The 26757-nt window shown below is 43.9% G+C and overlaps 1 protein-coding gene and 1 pseudogene across 1 annotated transcript; one reads left to right on the top strand and one right to left on the bottom strand.

Annotated features, from left to right (window-relative positions):
- Positions 1–366: 366 nt before the first annotated feature.
- TP53I3 (tumor protein p53 inducible protein 3) lies at positions 367–7475 on the bottom strand. The gene is given in 7 exon segments (XM_027113925.1): positions 367–728; positions 1515–1711; positions 2617–2829; positions 4006–4267; positions 6396–6538; positions 6834–7003; positions 7459–7475. Coding segments are annotated over 7 exon segments (1185 nt in total). The 3' UTR covers positions 367–545.
- Positions 1621–26635, top strand: LOC113623984 (chromobox protein homolog 1 pseudogene; annotated as a pseudogene).
- The last annotated feature ends 122 nt before the right edge of the window (positions 26636–26757 follow it).

Genomic DNA, 26757 nt, shown 5'->3' with positions numbered 1-26757 from the left:
CAGAGCAGCGGAAGCTGGCAGAAGGGGGTGGAGCCTGAGGAGAGCTGTGAGAGCTGGGTCTGCGCCTGGGTGAGTTGCCGGGGAGGGCGGGGACTACAGTGGGGTCAGGGCCTGCGGGGCGCGCGCTGCTGTGCGGGGGATGCGTGGGTGTGCCTGGGCCCCTGACAGTGCACTAAGACGAGCCTGCAGGGTTCTGGCTGATTGGGTCGTGGCCGACGCTCTACTCCGTACCCAGAACCCCTGGCGCTGGCTCAGCCCCCAAAGTTCAGCATCAGCTGACCGGGCCTCTTCTGTAATCTCCTCGGCGATGCCAGTACCGACTCCCACCTCACCCCCACCCTGACGGCCACAGTCCACGCGCCACTCTTCAAGTCCACTCTTTATTTCCTTAGACCGGCTTTGCACTGATCGTTTGAGGCTCGGAGAGGAACAGGGGATTACAGGCGAGCCTGGTGTAGCACCCGGTCGCCTGAGTACTGTGAATTTTCTCCAAGTTTGCTCTTGGAAGACCTGAGGTAGCCTTGTCCTGTACTGCCCCTCCTCCTTCACAGGGGCAGCTCCAGGACGATTTTGCCCACATTCTTGTTAGTCTCCATGTACGCATGGGCTTCTTGGATTTCAGTTATGGGGTAGACTCTGTCCAGAACCGGCAGTAAACTTTGAGGGTTCCCCGTGGAGAAGTGGGGCAAAATTTGATCTGTGAAAGCCTTCACCAGCATCTGTTTGTACTAAGATAAGGAAAAGGAGACCATCAGCCTGGACAGAGGCCTTACCTTGCCACTCCCCACCCTGCTTAGTCTTTCTGCTTTCTCTGAAACTTGTACACATCTGAAAAGTCACACAAGGGTATGTAATCCCTTCACTACCAGCATGTATGTGCATGTCCCTAGATTTGTAAGCTCTATTCTGTCCCAGATAAAGACCGAAGCTTGGAGAAAATATTAGTGTCACTGAAAGCTGAAGGGCTGTTTTTAAATAAAGACTTCAAGCAGGAGGCAGCCACAGACAGGACTTAATATAGGTTCAATTCAAAAGGGATGCTTAACCTCTGCTATCCCCCCAGCAGTTGTGAAACCTTGTTACAAAACTCCCAAAGCTGGCACCTGCTGGAATGCCACACAGAAAAGATTTCATGAATGTATAATCTGTTAAAGGTAGAAGCTTACTAACCTTACTTACCTAAGAGGCTTTCTTAGCACACTGAGAACAGTTCTGCCTTTGAAAACAAAGTCTTGGAACTATTAGTAGTATTTCCTAATATGGTCAATGCTTTGTTCATTGTTATAAAGTTTACATAATACATTACCCTCCTTCCAAGATGTTGAGGCCTTTATCAACCGATTTTAATTAGTTCTGTGAAATTAGGTTACCTATTTATACACAGAGGGGCAGGTTTCTATTAATACATAGGCTCTCTAACTTAATATATGATCTTACTTTCTCAGGATTATGTGAATGAATCACACTTTTATGGATAATAGTTAAATCACATTTTCTTTTCACCCATCACTCACCTTTTTGTCCCTAGATCTTAGCAGACTGGTGATCAGACTTCCTCCTTTAAAGAGTATCTTTGAAACCAGAGGCCCACTGATGTCAGCACCTCCCGTCAGACCATAGAGAACCCAGCGACCATCAAGAGCTAGGCAGTTGACATTTTTCTCCCAGTAGGAGCTGCCTATGCAGTCTAGAATAAGGTTGACCCCAGCGCCTTTCACATGAAACACAGATATATGATGCTAGTCAGACACAGAAAGCTTGGTGTGAAATAAGATTACATGGTATATTTGTGGAAATATGGGTATAAATAAATACAAGTGCAAGCAGTAAATCTATAGGTTGGAACTCAGAACATTGCTTATAGAAACATGGTTGTAAATGGAGTTTAGTTGGCTGAACTCTATTATACATGTGTGATATTATACATGATCATATTTTATGATCCCTGCCACAGCAGGAGGGAAATGGGGCAGCACCATGATCTGGTATTTCCCCTGACCTCCACGTAAGTAGAGAACCCACTGGCACCCAGGGGAATAGGGGAGATCCACCCCAGGCTACAGGACAGGCTAGTCCATATCTAAGTTATCAAGTGTCTGAGCTGGGTTGCCTGAATCATGGCCTTGCTAGCTTTGTTTTCATCTCTCCTTTTTGACTCATGTGGAACAATGGAAGGGGATGAGCCAAATATATGCAGGTTCAGTTTCAGAATATAGAGGCATACACATCTACTCACCCATTTAGGGAGCTACCTACCCAAGCCTACTCTGACCAGCTCCAAACTGGTTTCTGCTCCATGCCTCCTGTTAGTTCACTGCAGAGTGGCTGGTTGGGAAAAAGAGGTCCTGAATAATTCCAGGCCAACTCTGTGTGATTATCCACTTTCTAAAAAGCATATGAATCATATCACTTACAAGAATGCACAGGAAAATCATCTTAGTCCTAAATACTGCCTGCCTGTCTCCAGTGGTCAAACACCAGAGTACTAGAATTTGGCCTGGGCAGTTGTTGTGCTTTTAGCAGAGGGGAGACAGATCCAGAGGCAACTCTGAGGCTGGTGAGGATTTTATTTAATCATCTCTGAAACTCCTGCTGAATTGCAGAAGCTTTATTTACCTTTGCTGAATTTCAGTGTTGCTTCAGAAAAATCCTCTTCTTTGTAATTGAATCCAGCAGCTGCTCCAAGCGTTTCTGCCATTTGAAGCCTGTGCTGGGAGCCAGCTGTGACCAGAGGAACAGCTCCAGCCATCTGGGTAAGTTGGATGGCAGCTGTGCCCACACCACTTGCTCCTGCATGGATTAGCACAGAGTCTCCAGCCTGAACATTTCCTGCGACAGAAAGTACAGGAACCATTTTCTTTGCTTTGCAACTGCTACACATTCTCCACATAGGCTTATTCTACCATGATCACCTGGCCCTGAGACCACCAAATGTCAAATCTCTGGCTGTTTTGAGAGCACATATTGACTTTTTGTCTTACTGCCTCTGGTCAAAGTGGGAAACAACTTTTGGAAACAGTTACTAGCAGCCACATCCATAATCTCTGTTCTACCTGTGAAATAATACGAAAACATATCTCTGACCTATACCTGAATGAGTAAGAATAACCACCATTCCTGCTGTCACTACCTGAAGGCAGCCCCTCTTCAGTCTGAAACTGGCCTCCAGCTGGTCTCACAAATCCAGGCCCCACACACAGCCACCAGGCTCCTCCTGAAATGGAGCTTTCATTATGTCACTTTCTCCTCAAAATGTCAAGTGGTTCTTGATTGGTTTTCGTGTCAAGTCCAAATAGCCTACCGTTCAAGGCCACCACAATCTAGTTGCAGTCTCATCTTTCATAAGTTACAGTTGTCATCCTTCACTTCTGAGTGAAGCAGCTGATCTCACCTTGACCCTCTTAGGCCACCTTGGTATGCCATCTGTCCATCACAGCTCTACCACCCTTCAAGGCCTTCTGTTTCAGAAAGCCTTCTCGGACCCCCTTTGCCCACACCAACTTTTCCCATCTTGAGCTTCTGTTGTAGTTAGAGCCAGGGCCACCCTTCCAAACACTGTGGTTGTCTTGCCAGTTACACTGGTCTCCCCAAAGCCAGGGACCCTCATGTAAGCTCTTTGCTGGCCTCAGTGGGATTGGGGAGGAATTAAAGAGTTGATTGAATGGCTTCTTCTGCTGTGCTAGGGCTCCCAGAGAGAAGCTTAGCCTGACTGAGAAGCTGGGACTACTGCTGGGCTTACTGTGTGAAGATGTGCACAGGCCTTTCATCCAGCGCTTTCCAGATTTTCTATGTGCTAACCATAATTTTCAGCCTCAATATTGCTGCCCAGTATGAGGACCTGATACTACTGATGGTACAGTAGGCTGAGGTGCTGGGGTTGGGTGTGGCTCAGTGGCCAGATCAAAGCTGCCCTGCAGGACTGCCGGGTTCTGAGGTGGCTGAGTCATGAAGCAATTGAACCATGCTGTATGGAGTAAGCATGAGGTAGGGTGAGGTGGTCCTTACCCAAGAGATGTAACAGCTGGGAGGCGGTGAGCCAGGCCTCTGGGATGGCGGCAGCCTGGGGCATGGTCAGTCCTGCCGGGATGGGCATGAGGAGCCCTTCGGGGACAGTGACATACTGGCCCCCGCTAGGCAGCAGAACTATGGCTGGGTCCCCAATCTTTCAGTGTCCCTGGCAACCAGGCCCCTGCTCTGCCACATGTCCAGATGCCTCGAGTCCCCAAATGTTGCTGGCTCCTGGGGGTGGGGCATACTGGCCTTGTCTCTGTAGAGAAAGGGTGCACTAAGTAGTAAACGTGATCAGAATTCTGTGTGTCACCGTCCCTGGCCCTCTTCCCATAGCCCCTTTTTTTTTCCAAGACAAAGTTCAGGGTAAAGTAAGGTGTTTTTTTTTTTTTTTTTTTGCGGTACACGGGCCTCTCACTGTTGCGGCCTCTCCCGCTGTGCAGCACAGGCTCCGGACGCAAAGGCTCAGTGGCCAAGGCCCACGGGGCCAGCGGCTCCGCGGCATGTGGGATCCTCCTGGACTGGGGCACGAACCCGTGTCCCCTGCATCGGCAGGTGGACTCTCAACCACTGCGCCACCAGGGAAGCCCTAAAGTTAGGTTTTTTAATTCAAGAAAAAAGAGAGCAGAGGTGATTTGTTTCATGCAAATAAGAGACTGTAGGTCCCATAGTCAGTGGATGTCTAACTGGTAGAGTCCTTAGCTATTTCTCTCATCTAAACCCCTTGTTTTACAGATGAAGAAACTGAGACCTGGGCAGGGAAATGCCTTGTCCAAGGTGGCAAAGCAAATTAATAGCAAGACTGGGAATAAAACTGTGGACTCCTTTTCTTTTCAATTTAATTAAATTAATTTTTTTATACAGCAGATTCTTATTAGTTATCTATTTTATACATATTAGTGTATACATGTCAACCCCAATCTCCCAATTCATCCCACCACCACCCCCGACCCCCCACCCCCACCCCACAGCTTTCCCCCCTTGGTGTCCATACATTTGTTCTCTACATCTCTGTCTCTATTTCTGCCTTGCAAACCAAACTGTGTACTCCTTAATGATAGTTCTGATATATCAAGTGCCAGGCTCTGTACTTGCTCAACACAGTCTTCAGAAGCCTTCAACCAGATGCTTGAGACCAGAGGGACTGAACTAGGAGTGTGCATCTGAACCATTTGAGGAGCCTTTTCAAAGTACACATGCCTGGGTCCTGGTCCTATTTATTTTGAATAAGTGCCTCCTGTGATTCTGGTGTACATTTCTTAATTCAAAAAATGCAGCTGGCCTAGTTTACTGCTTCAAAAAGAAGTCAGAAGAAAATTCTTAGAGTACTGCCCCCTGCCAGCTCTGGGACCCTCAGAGTGGAAAGAATACAGACTTTGGAGCCTTAAGACAAAGACCTCAATTTGAGTCACAGTTCCCCTGGTTACTAGTGTGTGGCCTTGGGGGGGCTTCCCTGGTGGCGCAGTGGTTAAGAATCCGCCTGCCAATGCAGGGGATACGGGTTTGAGCCCTGGTCCGGGAAGATCCCACATGCCGCGGAGCAGCTAAGCTCGTGTGCCACAACTACTGAGCCTGCTCTCTAAAGCCTGCGAGCCACAACTACTGAAGCCCGTGTGCCTAGAGACTGTGCTCCACAATAAGAGAAGCCACCGCAATGAGAAGCCTGCCCACCGCCACTAAGAGTAGCCCCCACTGGCCACAACTAGAGAAAACCTGAACGCAGCAACGAAGACCCAACGCAGCCAAAAATAAATTAGTGTGTGGCCTTGGGCTCATTGCTGAACCTCTCTGACCCTCAGTTTCTTTATCTGTCGAATACAAATGGTGAACAGGGCTGCCTGAGGAGTAAAGGAGATAGAGCAAGGTCTAACACTCGCGCACAGGAGCACACACACACACACACGCACGCACGCGCGTCCAGTCTCCTTATCTGCAAACCTGAGCAGACAGTGGTTTGATGCAGGGTGGACTCTGCTGTGCAAACACCCCTGTATTTTGTGTAAACAATGGAGGCTAAGTGGTTCTAGTTTCAGACCCCCAGCATGCATGATGAGCATTAATGGTAGTGCCTTAGGTCTTTCCTTCATCCGGTGAATATTTATTTTCATTTATTTATTTATTTATTTTTGCGGTAAGCGGGCCTCTCACTGTTGTGGCCTCTCCCGTTGTGGAGCACAGGCTCCGGACGTGCAGGCTCAGCGGCCATGGCTCACGGGTGTAGCCGCTCCGCGGCATGTGGGATCTTCCCGGACCGGGGCACGAACCCGTGTCCCCTGCATCGGCAGGCGGACTCTCAGCCATTGCGCCACCAGGGAAGCCCCTGGTGAATGTTTATTGAAGAACCTGGAGTCCCGCCCAGTCCCAGCCGCTGCCAGACCCCTGGGTACCTGGAGTAAGTCCGCCCGGTTCAGGGCGCTGGCTGCCACCTTCAGGAGGACTTCACCCTCCCCTGGGCTTGGCTTGGCCACTTCCTTCAAGTAAAGGTTTTCTGGTCCTCCGGGCTTATCAAAGTGCACAGCTAACAGGTTCTCTGAGGACACAGGGTAGACCAAGGTTCTTTGAGGGGCGCAGCGACTCCTGCCGGCCAGCGGCCTCCCTCAGTCCGTCCGGCCCCAACCCCCTGAGCGCCCTCCCGCGGGGACCCTGCAGCCTCCGGACTGACCCCACGCGGAGGACACAGGCTGGGACGAGGTGCAGAGAGGATGGCCGTGCGGGTTGGCTGCGGCGGAGCAGGAAGACACTGAAGAGCGTCAAGCAAGTTTCATTCCCTCCGAGTTGGAATCCCCCGCCCGCCAGGGTCACTGGAGCCCGTGAAAGTTATTTACTTGCTCTGGGTGGCCCCCTCTGCTGCTCCAGGTGACGCGGCGTGGTCCTGCGCCCCCTGCGAGTCCTCGGAGCAGTGGCGCTGCCTCGGCCACCACCACAATGGACGGCTGGACTCTGGGTAGTGCAAACGGTGGGGCTGACCCTCCCCTTCTTCCTTCGCCTCCTTTCCCTTTAAAATGCAAAGCTAGTGGCGGCAAATCAGATTTTCTTTAACTTTGAGCCTCTGGAATCTAGTCTTTCTCTTGGTTTGGCGTGAAATGCTGTTCCAGCCCTCACTTTGAGAAAACTTTTCCGCTCTCTAGGCAGCAAGACGCGAACTCTTGGCAGGTGATCGGTCCATTTCTCAGTCAGGCCAGGCTTTTAGCCCATTTGGGCTTTAAGTCTGGCTTCCTGCCCTTCTTGTGGGCAGGCGTCCCAGTAGGGTGGGCAAGCAGGGTGCTGCTGAGAAAAAAGAGGAGCATTAGGGGCAAAGGGAAGGTAAAACAGTCCCGGGATTCTTGTCACTTCTGCGGTTCCTCCAGTCTTTCCAGGGGATGAGGGAGCGGCCTCTGGAAGACGCTGCCCAGTGAGGCAATTTAGCCTGGTTAAAAGCTGTATAAATAGGCTACATCAGGGTTTCTCAACCTTGTTGCAATTGACATTTTGGACCAAATTTTTTTGTTGTGAAAGACTGTCCTGTGCAGCTTGGGATGTTTAGCAGCATCCCTGGTCTCCACCCACTAGATACCAACAACACCCCTATCTAGTTGTGACAATAAAAAAATGTATCGGCATTGCCAGATATCCCTTGGGGGGCAAAATTACTTCTAGTCAAAAACCACTGGGTTGGAAGAATACACACGTATGTGCGCCTGTGTAAAAACAAGATAGGTAGCTTTTTTTCTTTTTTTTTTTTTTTGCGGTATGTAGGCCTCTCACTGTTGTGGCCTCTCCTGTTGCGGAGCAAAGGCACCAGACGCGCGGGCCCAGCGGCCATGGCTCACGGGCCCAGTGGCTCCGGGACATATGGGATCCTCCCAGACCGGGGCACGAACCCGTGTCCCCTGCATTGGCAGGCAGACTCTCTACCACTGCGCCACCAGGGAAGCCCAAGATAGGTAGCTTTTTTTTCCTCCCCTGCTGGGGGACGGCAGGAGGGCAAAAAAAAAAAAAAAAATCGGATACTTATCTTTATTTTTTTAAATAAATTTTTGTTTATTTATTTATTTTTGACTGCGTTGGTTCTTCGTTGCTGCGCAGGGCCTTTCTCTAGTTGCGGTGAGCGGGGGCTACTCTTCGTTGCGGTGCACGGGCTTCTCATTGCGGTGGCTTCTCGTTGCAGAGCACGGGCTCTAGGCGTGTGGGCTTCAGTAGTTGTGGCACGAGGGCTCAGTAGTGGGCTTAGTTGCTCTGCAGCATGTGGGACCTTCCTGGACCAGGGCTCGAACCTGTGTCCCCTGCCTTGGCAGGCGGATCATAACCACTGCGCCACCAGGGAAACCCCTGATAACTTATCTTTAAAAAAAAAAAAAAAAAGGATACAGCACCTTATGAGCCAATCAATAGAAGCTAAAAATACATTGATTAAACCTAGAAGCCATTTGTTACAAAAACCCCGAGCAAAAGAAGAATAAAAGGAATTGTGTATTATTTACCAAAAACCCGCAGCAAGTACTATCCTAAATGGAAAAACACTAAAACCATTGCAGTTAAAATCAGGAAGTAGATAGGGATGCCCACTATTGACATTATTATTTAACATTACTTGGGAAGTTTTAGTAAATGCACTAATACATACACAAACAAAAGGAAGTAACATATAAACATTGGAAAGTGATAGGACTATCTCTTTTTGCCGTTGATATGAGCGTAGACCTAGAAAACCTAAGGGATGCCAGTAAACAAAACAAAACTAACATTAATGAGATAATTTGTTAGGATGCCTGGATGCAAGATGCGTACACCAAAATCAGTAGCTTTATTCTCCAGCTAAGCACTTAGGGGAAAAAATGGGAGAAATATCCCTTTTACAATAGCACAAGCTGTAAAAGGCTTAGGAATAAGTTTAACTTATTTAAGGAACTTAACTTTAAGAAAGGCATAGGAATTATATATAGAAGACTATAAAACTGTATTGGAGAACAGAAAACAAGATCTGAACAAGTGGAAAAAATCATGCTATGGGGTAAGAAGACAGTACATAAAATTGTCAAATCTACCAGATTAATATATACATTTATTGTTAATTTAGTTATAATGCCAACAGGGTCTTTTTATTTTTAAAAATTATTTATTTATTTATATTTTTGGCTGCCTTGGGTCTTTGTTACTGCACGCGGGCTTTTCTCTAGTTGCGGCAATCAGGGGCTACTCTTTGTTGCAGTGCACGGGCTTCTTATTGCGGTGGCTTCTCTTGTTGCAGAGCACGGGCTCTAGGCGCCCGGGCTTCAGTAGTTGTGGCTCATGGGCTCAGTATCTGTGGCTCACGGGCTCTAGAGCGCAGGCTCAGTAGTTGTGGCTCACGGGCTTAGTTGCTCCGTGGCATGCGGAGTCTTCCCTGAGCAGGGCTTGAACCCGTGTCTCTTGCATTGGCAGGCAGATTCTTTTTTTTTTTTTTTTTTTTGCGGTATGTGGGCCTCTCACTGTTGTGGCCTCTCCCATTGTGGAGCACAGGCTCAGGACGCGCAGGCTCAGTGGCCATGCTCACGGGCCCAGCCGCTCTGCGGCATATGGGATCTTCCAGGACCGGGGCACGAACCCATGTCCCCTGCATCAGCATGCGGACTCTCAACCACTGCGCCACCAGGGAAGCCCGGCAGGCATATTCTTAACCACTGCGCCACCAGGGAAGCCCAGGTCTTTTTATACATTTATTTATTTTTGGCTACATTGGGTCTTCGTTGCTGCGCATGGGCTTTCTCTAGTTGCGGTGAGCGGGGGCTACTCTTTGTTGCGGTGCATGGGCTTCTCATTGCAGTGGCTTCTCGTTGTGGAGCACAGGCTCTAGAGCGCAGGCTCAGTAGTTGTGGCACACGGGCTTAGTTGCTCCGTGGCATGTGGGATCTTCCCAGACCAGGGCTCGAACCCGTGTCCCCTGCATTGGCAGGCAGATTCTAACCACTGGGCCACCAGGGAATTCCCCCGGGTCTTTTTAAATTGTATAAAATCTTAGAGTATGTGGAAGAGTAAATTCCCCCAAATGGCCAAGAAAAATATGAAAAACAATAGTAAGGAAGACATATTACCAGATGTCAGAAAATATTGTAATGATGATAAAATGACAATATAGTACTTACTTCTGAGGCGTTCCATAGAAATAAAAAACACAGATATGTAAGGACAGACAGACAGAAATGTTTACTGCAGCATTGATCACAGTGCCAAAAATCTAGAAACAAAATAGATCCCAACACTAGGGGAATGGCTGAATAAATGACGAATACTGTGCATCCATTTGAAAAATGACCAAGTGTTATAGCAGTTGTCACAGAGTGATTTACATGAAACGTTTGTTTAATGAGAGAAACATTGTGTTAAAATAATGACAAAACATCCCCATACACATATACATGACTACACACACACACACACACACACACACACACACACACACACACACACACACATATGAGTTACATGAGCATGGAAAAAGATGGAATCTTTTTATATATATCATTATCTTTATATGTAAGTTGTTTGGGGTTATCTGAAAGAGGGTGATGTCATGGGAGTTAAGGAACAATAAAAAAGGAAAAGAGAAAAAAGTGTATAACTTTTAAGCAGTTTATATGTAGAGCTATGTAAAAGAAATTAAATAAGCCTTTAAAATTAAGAAAAAAAATTGAGGAACGTTGAATGGTCACACTGAACCATATTTCCCTGTAATCACAGCCTATGGGTAGTCCCCTCGCACACTGATTTGGATTTGACCGTGTGACTTGCTTTGGCCAATGGAACAATGAAAAGTGCTTATAGGGAATTCCCCAGTGGTCGGGGAACTAAGATCCTGCAAGCCACGCAGTGCGACCAAAAAAAAAAGGTGGGGAGGCGCTTATATGTTGAACTTGCCCGCTCTTGCTACTGAACTTTTTCACTGTCATGTGAAGAAGCTTCTTGAGCTACTCTACCAGCGCATGAGACTTCATGGAGCAGAGACAAGCTGCCTGAACTGAGCTCTCCTGGACCAAATAGCCCCAGATGATTTGCAAGTTGACTGAACCTACATGAATGACCTACCGTTGAGATCAGCAGAGGAACTTCCTGACTAATCGCAGACCAAATTATTGACCTACAAAATTGGTTGCAAGTAAAATGATTATTGTTTTAAGCCACTAATATTTGGGGGTTGTTTGTTATGCAGCAATAGATAATGGATACAAAAAGGCTCCTCAAGAAGAGTGAGGCCTCCTCTCCTCTATTCTATCATAATACATCTCTTAATAACACTTGTAGCACTCTATTGTCGGACTTTCTTCCCGACCAGACTGGGGATGTATTAGAGTATCCTAGTCTAGAGTATCCTAGTCATCTCAGTATCCCCTGTGCCTATCACCTAAGTGTTCAATTCAGATTTGTTGACTGAATGAATGATTTCAGATTTATTTGGGATATCGAAGAGTTTGAGCCATTGAAAGAGGCCAGGGAGGGAAGCGCCAGCATTTTAAGAAGAGAAAATCCATGGGAGAAGTGGGGACAACTGCATCTCTGCTGTAATTAACCCCTCTTTTCTGTAGGCCAGGGAGGCGAAAAAACAGCCCCTTTTCCACCCAGCCCTTTTACTTTGACCCAAGAATGATTTACTTTAGGATACCAAAAATGATTCTCAAATCTCAAGGAGTTTGTGATGTTTAGTCTGCTGAGGATGGAGTCTGGCCTCTGCAGGTCTGAGCACTATGTGGGTAAGGAACTGTTCTCAGGGTAGACCTGCTCAGAGAACTAGGCCATTAGCATGGGCTAGAATATGTATAATATTTCCAATCTGTTTCTCCCCCTCCCTCCCTTCCTCCTTCCCCCTTCCTCCCTCCCTCCCTTCCTTTCCTTTCTTACTTTAAATATTCATCCATTTTATTCACAGATAATAATTGAATGCCCACTGTTTGATAAACACTGTGCAAGGTGATGGGATAAAATGATGAGGTATGGGAGGTTGGGCAATATAAGTAGAGAACACTTTTTAATAACTTAAAGAAACCTTTTTTTAAAACTTTGAAATAGAAATATTCAAACATATATAATGCAGAAGAATGAAGTTGGACCCTTACCTTACAGTATACACAAAAAATTAACTCAAAATGGATCAAAGACCGAATGTAAGAGCTAGAATTATAAAACTCTTAGAAGGAAACATAAAGGAAAAGCTCATGACTTTCAATTTGGCAATGATTTCTTGGATATGAAACAAAGGCACAGGCAACAAAAGAAAAAATAGGTAAACAGGACTACATCAATATTAAAACTTTGTGCATTAAAGAACACATCTACAGAATTAAAAGGCAACCCATGGAATGGCAGAAAATATCTGCAAATGATACATCTGATAAGGGGTTAACACCCAAAACATATATAGAACTCCTACATCTCAACAGCAAAAAAACCCCAAGACAACCCAATTGAAAAATGGGCAAAGTACTTGAATAGACATTTCTCCAAAGAAGATAGATATACAAATGGCCAATAAGTACATGGGAAGATGGTCAACATCACTAATCATTAGAGAAATGCAAATCAAAACTGCAACAAGATACCACTTCACACTCATTAGGATGGCAATTATCAAAACGCAGAAAATAACAAGTGTTGGCAAGGATGTGGGGAACTCCTGTGCACTGCTGGTGGGAATATAAAATGGTGCAGCTATTATGGAAGACAGTATCACAGTTCCTCAAAATATTTAAAATAGAATTACCCTATGATCCAGCAATTCCTCCTCTGGGTATATACCCCAAATAATTGAAAGTAGGGACTCAAATAGCTATTTGTATACCAATGTTTGTAGCAGCATTATTCAGAATAGCCAAAAAGTGGAAACAATCTAAATGTCCATCAATGATGAATGAATAAACAAAATGTGGTACATACGTTCAATGGAATATTATTCAGTATTAAAAAGGAAGAACATTTTGACACATAGTACAAGATGGTTAAACCTTTTTTTTAAGTCTCAGGTTTTTAAAAAAATATTTATTTATTTATTTAGGCTGCACTGGGTCTTAGTTGCAGCACATGGGGTCTTTAGTTGCAGCATGTGGACTCTTAGTAGTGGCATGCAGACTCTTAATTGCGGCACACATGCAGGATCTAGTTCTCCAACCAGGGATTGAGCCTGGGCCCCTGCATTGGGAGTGTGGAGGCTTACCCACTGGATCACCAGGGAAGTCCCAACATGGTTCCACTTTGAAGACATTATGCTAAATGAAATAACTGGTCACAAAAGGACACTTATATGTCCACTTATATGAAGTACCTAGAGTTGTCAAATTCATAGAGACAAAAAGTAGAATGGTGGTTGCCAGGGGCTAGAGGAAGAGGGAAATGGGGAGTTAGTGTTCAATGGGTATAGTGTTTCAGTTTTGCAAGATGAAAAGAGTTCTGGTAATGGACGCAGGTGATGTTTGCTCAAAAATGTGAATGTACTTAATGCCACTGAACTGTACACTAAAAATGGTTAAGATGGTAAATTTTATGTATTATTTACCACAATTAAGAATAAATAAATAGGAAAGTGGAAAAAGCATATAAAAGTATAGAGAATAATATAATGAACCTCTGTATGCCCGTCATTCAACTTCATCAGTTAACCCTTGGGCAGTCTTATTGTGTCACATCAGGAGAGACATAATGTCTGGTTGAGTCTCATTTCGTGTTGTAAGACATCCTGCATTCAGGTATTGCCAGGTGGCTCACTTCATTATGAAGTTCCCCCCATTAGGTTTTTCACCTGATCGCTCAGTAGCCATTGATGATCATTCTGTAGATCAGTTTTCTCCACCTTTATTGTGCATAGGTATCACCTGGGAATGTTGTTAAACTATGTATTCTGATTCAGTAGGTCTGAATTGGGGCATGAAACTCTGCATTTCTAACATGCTTTCAGGTGAAGCCAGTGCTGATAGTCCATGGATCACACTTGGAGTAGCAAGGGCCTAGATTATTTCATTAGGGCTTTCCTTTCTTTCAGTAACTAATATTTGGTTACTGTGAGCCATAGCTTGTACCAAAAAAAAAAAAAAAAAAAAAAAAGATAAACGGTATTTACCAAGCTTCAGAATAATGATTTGATTTCCTGGCATCTTCCAAAGATGACTTATGATTTTTATTTAAAAAGTAACATTGTAAACCGTGGACTTCAGCATAGCTGAGGAGTTTCAACCCATTACAGTTATCATTCTTTTTGAGGCTCAACTTGTCTCATTTTTGGCCAGTGGGGCCTTGCTTTTTGGTATGGCAAGATGTTTCAGGCTCATCTTGTACATTTCCTGCTCAAATCTGGATTCAGTCATTTCTCAAAGGAGCCTGGTTCCTATTATTGGAAAGTGACATTTAGAGACCACAATCTGTACACAAGGGATGCCTGATTGCTATGGCTCCTGTTTCTAGTCCTTCTTAGTGGACAGAGCTAGGAAATAGCTATTTTTTTTAAAAGAAACATGAAGAGTTTCAACTGATATTTCCAAGTCAGATTTAGGATTATAGGGTTTTAATGTAACTCCTTTGAGTTTATATATATTTTTCCTGAAAATCATGGCTTCTGATGATCTTACTATACTTGTTTATTTGATTTAATCTATGCTATATTCATATAATTGTTTCAGAATACAATTATTATTAATAGTAACATGATCACTGAAAACAGTTTTAAAGTTCATTGCTGTTCTTTTTTTTTTTCTGTATTTATTTTCATTTTGGATGATCTGTCCATTGGTGTAAGTGAGGTGTTAAAGTCCTCCACTATTATTGTGTTACTGTCGATTTCCTCTTTTATAGCTGTTAGCAGTTGCCTTATGTATTGAGGTGCTCCTATTTTGGGTGCATATATATTTATAATTGTTATATCTTCTTCTTGGATTGATCCCTTGATCACTATGTAGTGTCCTTCCTTGTCTCTTGTAACATTCTTTATTTTAAAGTCTATTTTATCTGATATGAGGATTGCTACTCCAGCTTTCTTTTGATTTCCATTTGCATGGAATATCTTTTTCCATCCAGTCACTTTCAGTCTGTATGTGTCCCTAGATCTGAAGTGGGTCTCTTGTAGACAGCATATATATGGGTCTTGTTTTTGTATCCATTCAGCAAGCCTGTGTCATTTGCTTGGAACATTTAATCCATTCACATTTAAGGTAATTATCAATATGTATGTTCCTATGACCATTTTCTTAATTGTTTTGGGTTTGTTTTTGTAGGTCCTTTTCTTCTCTTGTGTTTCCCATTTAGAGAAGTGCCTTTAGCATTTGTTGTAGAGCTGGTTTGGTGGTGCTGAATTCTCTTAGCTTTTGCTTGTCTGTAAAGCTTTTGATTTCTCCATCGAATCTGAATGAGATCCTTGCCAGGTAGAGTAATCTTGGCTGTAGGTTCTTCCCTTTCATCACTTTAAGTATATCATGCCACTCCCTTCTGGCTTGTAGAGTTTCTGCTGAGAAATCAGCTGTTAACCTTATGGGAGTTCCCTTGTATGTTGTCATTTTTCCCTTGCTGCTTTCAATAATTTTTCTTTGTCTTTAATTTTTGCCAATTTGATTACTATGTGTCTCAGTGTGTTTCTCCTTGGGTTTATCCTGTATGGGACTCTGCGCTTCCTGGACTTGGGTGGCTACTTCCTTTCCCATGTTAGGGAAGTTTTCGACTATAGTCCCTTCAAATGTTTTCTCAGGTCCTTTCTCTCTCTCTTCTCCTTCTGGGACCCCTATAATGCGAATGTTGTTGCGTTTAATGTTGTCCCAGAGGTCTCTTAGGCTGTCTTCATTTCTTTTCATTCTTTTTTTTTTAAATTCTGTTCCGCAGCAGTGAATTCCACCATTCTGTCTTCCAGGTCACTTATCCGTTCTTCTGCCTCAGTTATTCTGGTATTGATTCCTTCTAGTGTATTTTTCATTTCAGTTATTGTATTGTTCATCTCTGTTTGTTCTTTAATTCTTCTAGGTCTTTGTTAAACATTTCTTGCATCCATTCTTTTTCCGACGTCCTGGATCATCTTCACTATCATTATTCTGAACTCTTTTTCTGGAAGGTTGCCTATCTCCACTTCATTTAGTTGTTTTTCTGGGGTTTTATCTTGTTCCTTCATCTGGTACATAGCCTTCTGCCTTTTCATCTTGTCCATCTTTCTGTGAATGTGGTTTTTGTTCCACAGGCTGCAGGATTGTAGTTCTTCTTGCTTCTGCTGTCTGCCCTCTGGTGGATGAGGCTATCTAAGAGGCTTGTCATTGCTGTTCTTTTTGTTCCTGGGATATATCCCCAAATAAGGACATACCACTCAAATTATTGTGTTTTTACTTTAGCGTCACTTGAAATTATTCCTTTCTGTGTGGCTAACCTATCAACTGGAAACACAATTAAGGTTATTTCTTTAATTTTGAATTTTAGAGATTCTTTTTTTTTTTTTACATTTTTAAGTTTTTCTTGAAATTATGTAAAACATTTACATGGTATCCAAATTAAATCTTCAAAACAGGGTACATTCAGAGAAATCTAGCTTCTATACCTGTCCCTTCCACCCTGTTTCCTCCTACTCCCTAAGGTAAACATTGGTTTACCTTAGTTTTTGTTTTATTCTTTTTTTCTTTTTTAATATTTATTTATTTATTTGGCTGCACTGGGTCCTAGTTTTGGCATTTGGGGTCCTAGCTGTGGCACGTGGGATCCTTGTTGTGGTGTGTGGACTCTTAGTTGTGGCATGTAGCATCCAGCTCCCTGACCAGGGATTGAACCCAGGCCCCCTTCACTGGGAGTGTGGAGCCCTAGCCACTGGACCACCAGGGAAGTCCCTTGTTTTATTATTCTATTTTTAAACAATAAGCAAATATGTATAGATATGTTCACATATTTTCCTTTTCTAAGATAAAAATGTAGCATACCAAATATATTGTTCTGTATTTTGCTTTTTTCTGCTGAACAACATATTTTGGAGATTACTCTATAGCAGTTTATGTTCCTTTTTATAGCTACATCCATTGTGTGAATATACAAAAGTTTATTCAACAAGTCCCCTCCTGATGGATATTTGGATGGTGGTAGAGAGATCTGAGATAGAGGAGATATGTTTGAAGGCCCTGTGGCTGGAGGAGGAGCAGGGTGGGAGATGAGGCTGCAGAGATAGGCATGGGTCAGTCTATGCAGACTTGTTGGCCCTGTAAGCTTTTTATTATTACTCTAGAAGGAATGGAAGACTACTGAAGTGTATTAAGCAGGTCTGTGACATGATTAAATCTGCATCTGAAGAGCTCACTTTTATTGCAGCATAGTGTGTGGGTTAGAAAAGATGAGTGAGTGTAGAGAAATCTTTTAGAAAGTATTGCAGTAGCCCAGGTGAAAGGTGATGGTGGCTTGGACTAGGGGAGATGGCAGCACAACAGAGAGAAAGGGAAAAGTGAACGTATTTAGAAAATAAAATTGACTACTTAGTGATCTTTCGGATATGGAGTTATATATATGGATATATATGTATATATAGTTATAAAAAAAAAAAAACCCCCGAGATTTCTGGATTCTGCACTGGATGGATGGAAGCACTATTCTCAGAGATAGGAAGCCCTGGGAGAGGAGCAGATATTGGGTGATGATTATGTGTTAAATTTTGAACGTATTAAAGTAGAAGTTAGGGAATTTCCTGGCGGTCCAGTGGTTGGGACCCAGCGCTTTCACTGCTGAGGCCCAGGTTCCATCCCTGGTTGGAGAACTAAGATCCCACAAGCTGGGCAGCACGGCCAAAATAAAAGAAGTACCTTTGAGACATTTGAGTGGAAAAAGTCAAGAAGTTGGTTTGATATGTGTGTCTTCAGCTCTGTTTCGGAGTTAATCAGGCTGAGAACCTTAGTTCTGTCTCACATTGGTCATAAAAACTGTCCATAGTTGTCCCCATGGGAGACAGGTCCCGGCACTGGGATTAGAGGTCAGGGTGTGTCGCGGCATCAGTGAGGGGCTCAGAGTTGAGGGTGAGGGCAGTTTGAGGCCTGAGTTGGGGTCAGCAGTCAGCATCAGATGACAGGGTGGAAGGACCGCAGCTTTCCCTTCTGGCTGCTGCCCTAAAGGGTAGATAACCTACCTTTGGAAGAAGGGGTGACCATCTTTTGTCCAGTCCTGTGCTAGCCCTGCAGTGGGCAGAGAGGAGGCAGTACAGACTGTGGATGGAGGATGAAGAAGGCTGGGGGACAGGTCACAAGTTATGGATGTGGCTGTGCTCACTGGAGGCTCACAACACCCTAAAAAGGCAGACAGGTTATGAGGTCCAGATGGAGAAACTGAGATTCAGAGCTAAATGCCTTCTAGGACCTCAGAGCTAGTCAATGCAGAGCAGCCGCTTGAACTCAGGACTCCTGAGTTAGGCTGTCTCAGCAACACTCTCACCTAAAGGCTTCCATTGAAGGAGGAGGAAAAAGGGCAACAAATAGAGAGAAGGAAGGACACTGTAGAAATAGCTGGGCCTCACAGGAGAGAGAAGGAGGTATTGCTACGAAGTTGTAGGGGAGTTTATGAGGTTTCCCTTGGTGCTACACAGACTTTCTCCATCTCTGAGTGCACTATCCTCCCAAAGGGTCAGCACAGAGCTCTGCTGCAAACCCCAGAAAAGTTTTTTTTTTTTTGCGGTACGCGGGCCTCTCACTGTTGTGGCCTCTCCTGTTGCGGAGCACAGGCTCCGGACGCGCAGGCTCAGCGGCCATGGCTCACGGGCCTAGCCGCTCCGCGGCATGTGGGATCCTCCTGGACCAGGGCACGAACCCGTTTCCCCTGCATCGACAGGAGGACTCTCAACCACTGCGCCACCAGGGAAGCCCATGATTTTCTTTTTTTTTAAATGTATTTTATATGTATATATTTATTTATTTATTTTATTTTTGGCTGCGTTGGGTCTTCATTGCTGCGTGTGGGCTTTCTCTTGTTGTGGCACACAGGGTCAGTAGTTGTGGCTCTCAGGCTCAGTAGTTGTGATTTGCGGGCTCTAGAGTGCAGGCTCAGTAGTTGTGGCGCATGGGCTTTGTTGCTCCGTGGCATGTGGGATCTTCCCTGACCAGGGATTGAACCCGTGTCCCCTGCATTGGCAGGTGGATTCTTAACCCCTGCACCACCAGGGAAGTCCCAATGTCGATTTTCTTAAAACAAAACATCCCCTGCTCCAACCCCTTTTTTTCAAAATATAAATTTTGGGATTGGGTGGTAATTTTCAGATGAACTGGTTGCAGTGGCAGTATTCCACAGTCCTCTACATCTCTGGCCTCTAAAGGGACTCCCCAAAGGTTCATGTTTTAGCAGAGCAAGAAAGATCTTCTGGGTAGGAATGAGGTGGAAGCATGTGTCCCAGAAACCCAACTGATGTGAGGGTACAGCTGCCGCTGCTTATCCTGAAAGGTAAATGGGGGTGGGGCTATAATCTCTCCCAGAGGTCCTTTGAAGGGTTCTGCGCAGTTCTGCTGAGTCACCTTAACACAGCAGTTTCTGTGGTAACCAAGCCCAAGCTAGGGCAGCCCAGCAGCTCAGTGGTGACTCATGGTTCTGGAACAGCTAAGGGCTGACCTTTCCCTAGAGAAGCTGGGGCAGTTCAGCTCTGGGTACTGTGCCAGCTTCTGTCCCTGCATGACTCTCTGGGCTCTTCCTCCCCTCTCTCCATGGGTACTCCATCCTTAGGGTGGCAGAGCGAATCCCAGGAGCAGGGATTCAGGAAGGCTCTAGGAGAGGAAAAGGCTTGGAGTCCGCTTGGTGGAGTTGCCTGTTTGGTTACCTGCCCCTGCCATCTTCCTGGGCCTATGGGCCTAGGGCATCCATATCGCTCAGGGCTCAAGACATTTCTTACTCCAGGCAGTGGTTTTCACACTTTTTTATTTGCAAATAGACAAAAAGCCTTTTCAAAAACTATGTGTCCCCTCTCACATTTTTAAGTTGAGATCTAAAATATTTCATCTTAAATTTAAGTAGTGCAAAAGATATGATTTCTGGTCATAAATATTGAATTTAAAACTCTTATATCAGGCTTTTAAATGTGTCAAGTGGAATTAAGATTTCAGAGCAATTTGATACTATAATCATCCACTAAAAAGTACCCAAACAAGTTCTTCTTTAAACAGTTAGAAGTTTTAAAATTTTATTTTTCTTCCAATATTTACATTTTCATTCTACATAAGAATTACATCTGCTATATTTTATGCTTTATTGATCATTCTTATCTGCAACAAAATATATGTAATCCGACATATATTTTATTTACTGTGACCATAGGGCTATAAGTGTTAAATTTCTTCTGGATTTAATTATCATTACAGTATTATTAGTGCACAGCTGATCAAAACAACATTATTTTAAATTATTTTTATGTTATTTAAAGTATTATTTCAGGGGAATTTCCTGGCAGTCCAGTGGTTAGGACTCTGTGCTCTCACTGCCAAGGGCCTGGGTTCAATCCCTGGTTGGGGAACTAAAATCCCATAAGCCACATGGTGCGGCCAAAAATAAAAGTATTATTTTAAATATTAGTAATTATTGAACATAAAAAGTAAAATTTTATTGGACCGTTGGTGAAGCTGAATTTTTCTAAATAATTATTATATCTGTGGATGAATATTAATTATTGCTAGAATGAGACTGGGCTCAACGTTAATTTCTTCCTGTTTTTCATTTTTATGGACAATGTCTGAGAAACCTAATTTGCATAAATTAGATGGGAAAGAAATTTCATTATAGGAATGTCAGCTAATTATTTGAATACCTCTGAGTTATATGATAAAAACCATATAATGATCTATCATCAAAAACTATTTTCAGTGATCTATTAGCTGGCAAATTAATTAGGTATTCCTTCAATTTTATTGAAAGCAAAGATTTGGAAACCACTCAACCTGTAAAGTATTAGTTACCCAGTCATAAGTGTCATTCCGGTTCTCAGCTTCTGGGATTATGCCAACAAATCTTTGCAAAGATTTATCAAATGATTATTAATTATTTCTGCTACTTTTTCACTTAGAGGCACTTTGTTTATTTTTATTTATTTATTTTATAAATTTATTTTATTTATTTATTTTTGGCTGCATTGTGTCTTCTTTGCTGTGTGCAGGCTTTCTGTAGTTGCAGCGAGCGGGTCCACTCTTTGTTGCCGTTGGTGGGCTTCTCATTGTGTTGGCTTCTCTTGTTGTGGAGCACGGACTCTAGGCGCGCAGGCTTCAGTAGTTGTGGCCCCTGGGATTTGTTGCTCTGCGGCATGTGGGATCTTCCCAGACCAGGGCTCGAACCCGTGTCCCCTGCATTGGCAGGCGGATTCTTAACCACTGCACCACCAGGGAAGCCCCGAGCCACCTTGTTTAAATTGATATACTCAGGAAGATATGGAAAGTAGAAGTGTTAATTCCAATACACTTTTGCTAAGACAATTTTTGGGCCAAATCCTTTTACCTTATCATGTGCTTTAAAAATATTTTTATTAGGGGAGGGGAGGGGTAAATTGGGAGATTGTGATTGACATATACACACTACTATATATAAAATAGATAACTAATAAGAACCTATTGTATAGCACAGGGAACTCTACTTAGTACTCTGTAATGACCTATATGGGAATAGAATCTAAAAAAGAGTGGATAACTGTAAATGTATAACTGATTCACTTTGCTGTACAGCAGAAACTAACACAACATTGTAAATCACTATACTCCAGTAAAAATTAATTAAAAAACTAAATACATTTTTATTAATATTTTGGAGTTGTAGACTTAACCCATTTATGAAAAACAGCTGTGACATTCTTATTGGCAAAGCCAGCCATCATTGTTTTAAACTAATCAGCCAAGTCAAATTACTTTCTATCAGAAAAATTTCTCATTTTTCAAGTAATCTTTTTTTGTTTTTTTGGCCACAAGGTGTGTGGGATCTTATCTCCTCAACCAGGGATCGAACCTGCACCCCCCCGCATTAGAAGGCGAAGTCTTAACCACTGGACCACCAGGGAAGTCCCTCAAGTAATCATATTAATTCATGTCCTTATGATAACTGTCTTGCTTCTGAATTTTAAGAAACATAAAGACAAGGAGTCTTTCTCTCCTAGATGAATTATGATACAAAGATTTTCACTATTTCTCAGTGATGCTCTTTTTGCAATATTCTCTTGGGACTCTTCTTCACATATGATGTATTTTTGACACTGGAGGACAGAAGAGGTCATTAAATTTAAAAACATTGAGAATTTTCCTTTCCTTTGGCACCCTGCAGTTTTTACCCTCCAAGCCAAGCATCACAGTAAGATTGGGACTGGATGAGAGTAGGCCTTTCTTTTGTATACTGGGAGAAAGGCGGTTGGAGATGGGAGATGCAGGAGAAGAACTGGCATTACTGCTCAATCACAACAGATAAATTTTAGGAAAGTACATATGGAAGTTAAAGATCTGGGAAAAATGAACCCCTTAAGTCCATTCATGCCTGTATGTGCCATTTAAAGTCTTTGTGAACTACCAGGATACATTTCCCTGATTTGGAGACCGCTGTTTCAGAAGATCACCTGCTCCCTGGGCACTTCCACAGGTACTGTGTAGCTACCATCAAAGGGTCCCTTTTGTGGGTCTCCCTGAGTAGCTAAGCCCAACTGGAACTTTGTAGTGAGAATTGTAGGAAGCAACTGGACCGCCTTACATAGGAGGGTTCCAGACAATGAGGCATTTGCCTTGATGAGGTTTATGAAAAGGGCTCCCACTAGGCACCCAACAGTGCAGTGTGTGCGCGTCTGGGAAATGCTGGTAAGTAGCCAAGAGGCTTCATGATGGCCTTCAGTACTTTAGAGATCACTGTGATCCAGGATCAGACCTTCTGCCTTGTAGGCTCAAAACCCCAGCTTGTCAGCATGTGGAGAGTAGGTGTACAGTCCACATAACTAAGTTATAACATTCAGATGTCAATGTGCTAATTTAAAAGGAGAAATCATTGGCAAGAGGTCTGACCCCAAAATCTATAGGTAGATCTACATGGAAAGCCAAATGGTGAGCGAAGATTCTGGACAAGGTGGGATGATTGAGATGAATTGAATGTTAAATACTTAATCTGGCTAAGACAGCAAGATATATCCACCTCTATACCTGGTACAACCTTGCCATGAAGATCAGAAGTGATATAATAAAATATATTTAGCCTTTGTCCCTGGTTCCTGGCACAGAGTTCCTGAAACTCTTGGAATTTTGTGAATGATAGGAGTGCCTTTTGTTATTCATGCTAATGAGGGGCTGGATATCTTTAGAATGGGGGCTAGTCACTAGTCAATTAGATTAGAGGGTTGAAATTTTCAGCCTCAATGCCTGATCTCTGGGGAGGGGAGAGGGACTGGAGACTAAGTTCAATCAGGTGGCCACTGACTTAATTATTCATGCCCACTAATGAAACCACCATATAAAAACCCTGGAACAATGAGGTTTGGAGAGCTACCTAGTTGGTGAACACAATGATGTACTGAGAGAGTGGTGCACCAGAGCATGGAAGCTCTGAGCCCATTCCCACCTCCGGTACCATGCCCTAAGTATTTCTTACATTTGACTGCTCCTGAGTTGTATCCTTTATAATAAAACTGTAATCATAAGTATGGCACTTAAGTTCTTTGAGTCATTCTAGGAAATTATCAAACCTGAAGGGTGGGCGGTCAAGGGAACCCCCAAATTTGTAGCCAAGTCAGAAGTGTGGGTAACCTGAGGACCTGGGAGTTGTGGCTGGCTTCTGAGGTGAAGGCAGTCTTACAGGGCTGAGCCCCCTTAACCTGTAGGGTCTGCACTAACCCCAGGTAGTTAGTTCAAAATGGGATTGAATTCTAGGACACCCAGTTACTGTCAGAAAGTTGCTGCTAGAAAATACCAGACAACTTGAATTGTTTGCTCAAAGATCCTCCCACCTGGAATGGCCCAACCAGCCTTTGCTCCCATGACTCCTTTTCTAGGCTTCCCTGGCTGACCAGCTTCCACTTTTTATGGTTACATCTCCCTTCTACACACATCAGCATGTTCAGATGTTCTAGTCCTGTGGGTCTGAGTGCTATTCTTTGCATATCTCTGCTCTAGTCCACTCTGTTTTGATAATAGAGTGTGACTTTAGCCTGAAGCATTGATAGCCCAGCCTTCTGTTTAGCTCTGGGCCTTGGCATGCCTGGACTCCTTTGGAGTTGTATCTAGAAGCCCCCAAATGTTTCCTGGCTTGTCCTGCAAACCTCATGAGTATCTCTGTATCATACAGGAGCAACTGTCCAGTGTCACCATGATTTAGCACTGTCTGATTCAAATAGTAACCTGCCTCTCTGGTCTCTGACTCAGCCAGTTCAATTGACTGCATTTCCTCTCTTTCTCATTTACTGAGGCACTTGGTAAGATTGCCTCAGACCCAATCCCACAAGCATAGGAAACTGATGAGTTAACAGCTGAATTACAAATAACTCCCTCCCCGCCCACCTACCCCCACAAAAACCCCTGCCTCTTATTAACATGGTGTAAAACTTCTCTGTTAACAAAACAAAACAACAACAACAAAACTACAGAGAGCTGTAAAGTTGCTCATACTCTGACCCTGAAACTCCACTTCCAGACCTAAGGAAATAATCAGAGACACAAAGAATTATGTAAAAGTTGTAAACTGCAGCGTTATTTACAAAGTGAAAAAGTGGATATAACATAAATATCTAACAAAGAGGAATACCATGTGATATGCAATGATTAAAATATTTTCTAAGCAATTAAAATTTTCTAAGCAATTTTAAATGAAATACAAGATTTTATAACATTATGCTATATGAACAGGGTGGGTTGTCAACCATCTGTGTTCATGATTTAGGTTAGGTTATATTGTATATATTATGGTCGCCACTCCCCTGGCCGGCCCGACAAGACGCGCCAGTAGCACGGCACCGATTCCTCTCGGGCTCGTGGGCGCTGCTCTGAGCAGTGTCACCCTTTATACCAGAAAGCTGGTGGGCACTATGGGGAAAAAACAAAACAAGAAGAAAGTGGAGGAGGTGCTAGAAGAAGAGGAAGAAGAATATGTGGTGGAAAAAGTTCTCGACCGTCGAGTGGTAAAGGGCAAAGTGGAGTACCTCCTAAAGTGGAAGGGGTTCTCAGAGGAGGACGACACTTGGGAGCCAGAAGAAAACCTGGATCGCCCCGACCTCGTTGCCGAGTTCCTGCAGTCACAGGAAACAGCACACGAGACATAAATCAGAGGGAGGCAAGCGCAAAGCTGATTCTGATTCGGAAGTTAAGGGGGAGGAGAGCGAACCAAAGAAGAAGAAAGAAGAGTCAGAAAAGCCACAAGGCTTTGCCGGGGGTTTGGAATCGGAGCGGATTATTGGAGCTACAGACTCCAGTGGAGAACTCATGTTCCTGATGAAATGGAAAAACTCTGATGAGGCTCACCTGGTCCCTGCCAAGGAAGCCAATGTCAAGTGCCCACAGGTTGTCATATCCTCCTATGAGGAAAGGCTGACGTGGCATTCCTACCCCTCGGAGGATGATGACAAAAAAGATGACAAGAATTAACTCTCCTGAGTACCAGCCCCTGTCACATCTGACTGGGTTTCAAGTGGGGAAAGAAGGAGTTCTACTTGTCTTGACACCGTAGAGGGGGCTTGAGAAGATGTCCTTTGAAGAGCCAGTATAGTTTCTGTGCCCTACAGCAGCCCAAGTGCTTTAAAGCTGCTACATGCTGTATAGTTTGCACACCCATCCCAGTGGAGGGGAAGGAGGGTCAGTGTTTCAAGACAACCCGTTCTGAACTTTGCTGAGAAAAGCAAAGGGCCTTCTATGAAGGACAAAACTTGCAGAATGGGATGTGGGAGAGCAAAAGATACTGTAGATCTTCAAAGAGCATCTCCACAACCCACAACCTTCTTCCCAATAGTGTTAACTCTGCATTTTTACAGTGTAGCATGTATGTAGTTTTTGGCTATTTCTGGTGTATTATTTGGGGTGGGAGGGATGGGGTGGGAAAGAAGGGGGATGGGTTAGAGTCATTTTTGTTAAAATTTGGGGCCTGTTGGGGGAAAATGGTGAAACAAAGGAGAGAACAACTAATGATGATTTGGTTCTGTGTCCAGAATTTTTCATCCTTTCAAAAAATGTCATTGGCAACCTAAATGAGGTCTGTGAGAGACTGTTTAAAAGCTGTGAATGCCTGAAACTTAGAAGCCAAGGTGTTCCCTGCCTGAGCTTAATGCTGTTCCCAAAAAGCATTAAGCTTTGGTAACTTCTTAACTTCCCAGTTAAGAAGTTACCAAAGCTGCCATTTGGGGGATGGAAACTGGTTGAGGAGGAAATGTCTTATTGGAGTTGTATACACAGGCAGATCATTCTGTCTTAGAGGTGCTAATTCTTGAAATTGACAAGAAGACCCTTTCTTTTCCGATTTTGAAGTTATAAATATCAGCTTCTCTATCCAAGCCACTGGCTGAAGTATTTGGGGAAGGGCAGAGGGTGGTATAGGAGATGGGAGAGTAGGCAAAGACAAGGGCCGGTGCTCTTAGGGTGGAAAACTCTTGGAGCCTCTGTTTTTTGAACTTTGAGACCATTGGTGGCAGGGTTCAGTCACTGACAGCACAAGTTCACTGAGTCACTTCAAGAGTTGAATGATTTCTGAAGCCCTGGTCTCAGGAGATTAAATTTTCATACTGGGGCAGTGGTTCACTTTAAAACAAAACAAATTTTTTTAATCCTAAGAATTAACTAAAACCCAAAATGCTGTCTTGAATCATGAGATCCATCAGTTCTTGACATCATTTAGACCTGCATCTAG

This window comes from Aethalodelphis obliquidens, unplaced genomic scaffold (assembly GCF_003676395.1).
Source record: "Aethalodelphis obliquidens isolate GAN/ISIS:26980383/991018 unplaced genomic scaffold, ASM367639v1 scaffold12, whole genome shotgun sequence".
NCBI lineage: Eukaryota > Metazoa > Chordata > Mammalia > Artiodactyla > Delphinidae > Aethalodelphis > Aethalodelphis obliquidens.
This window is presented reverse-complemented; position numbering and strand designations above follow the sequence as displayed.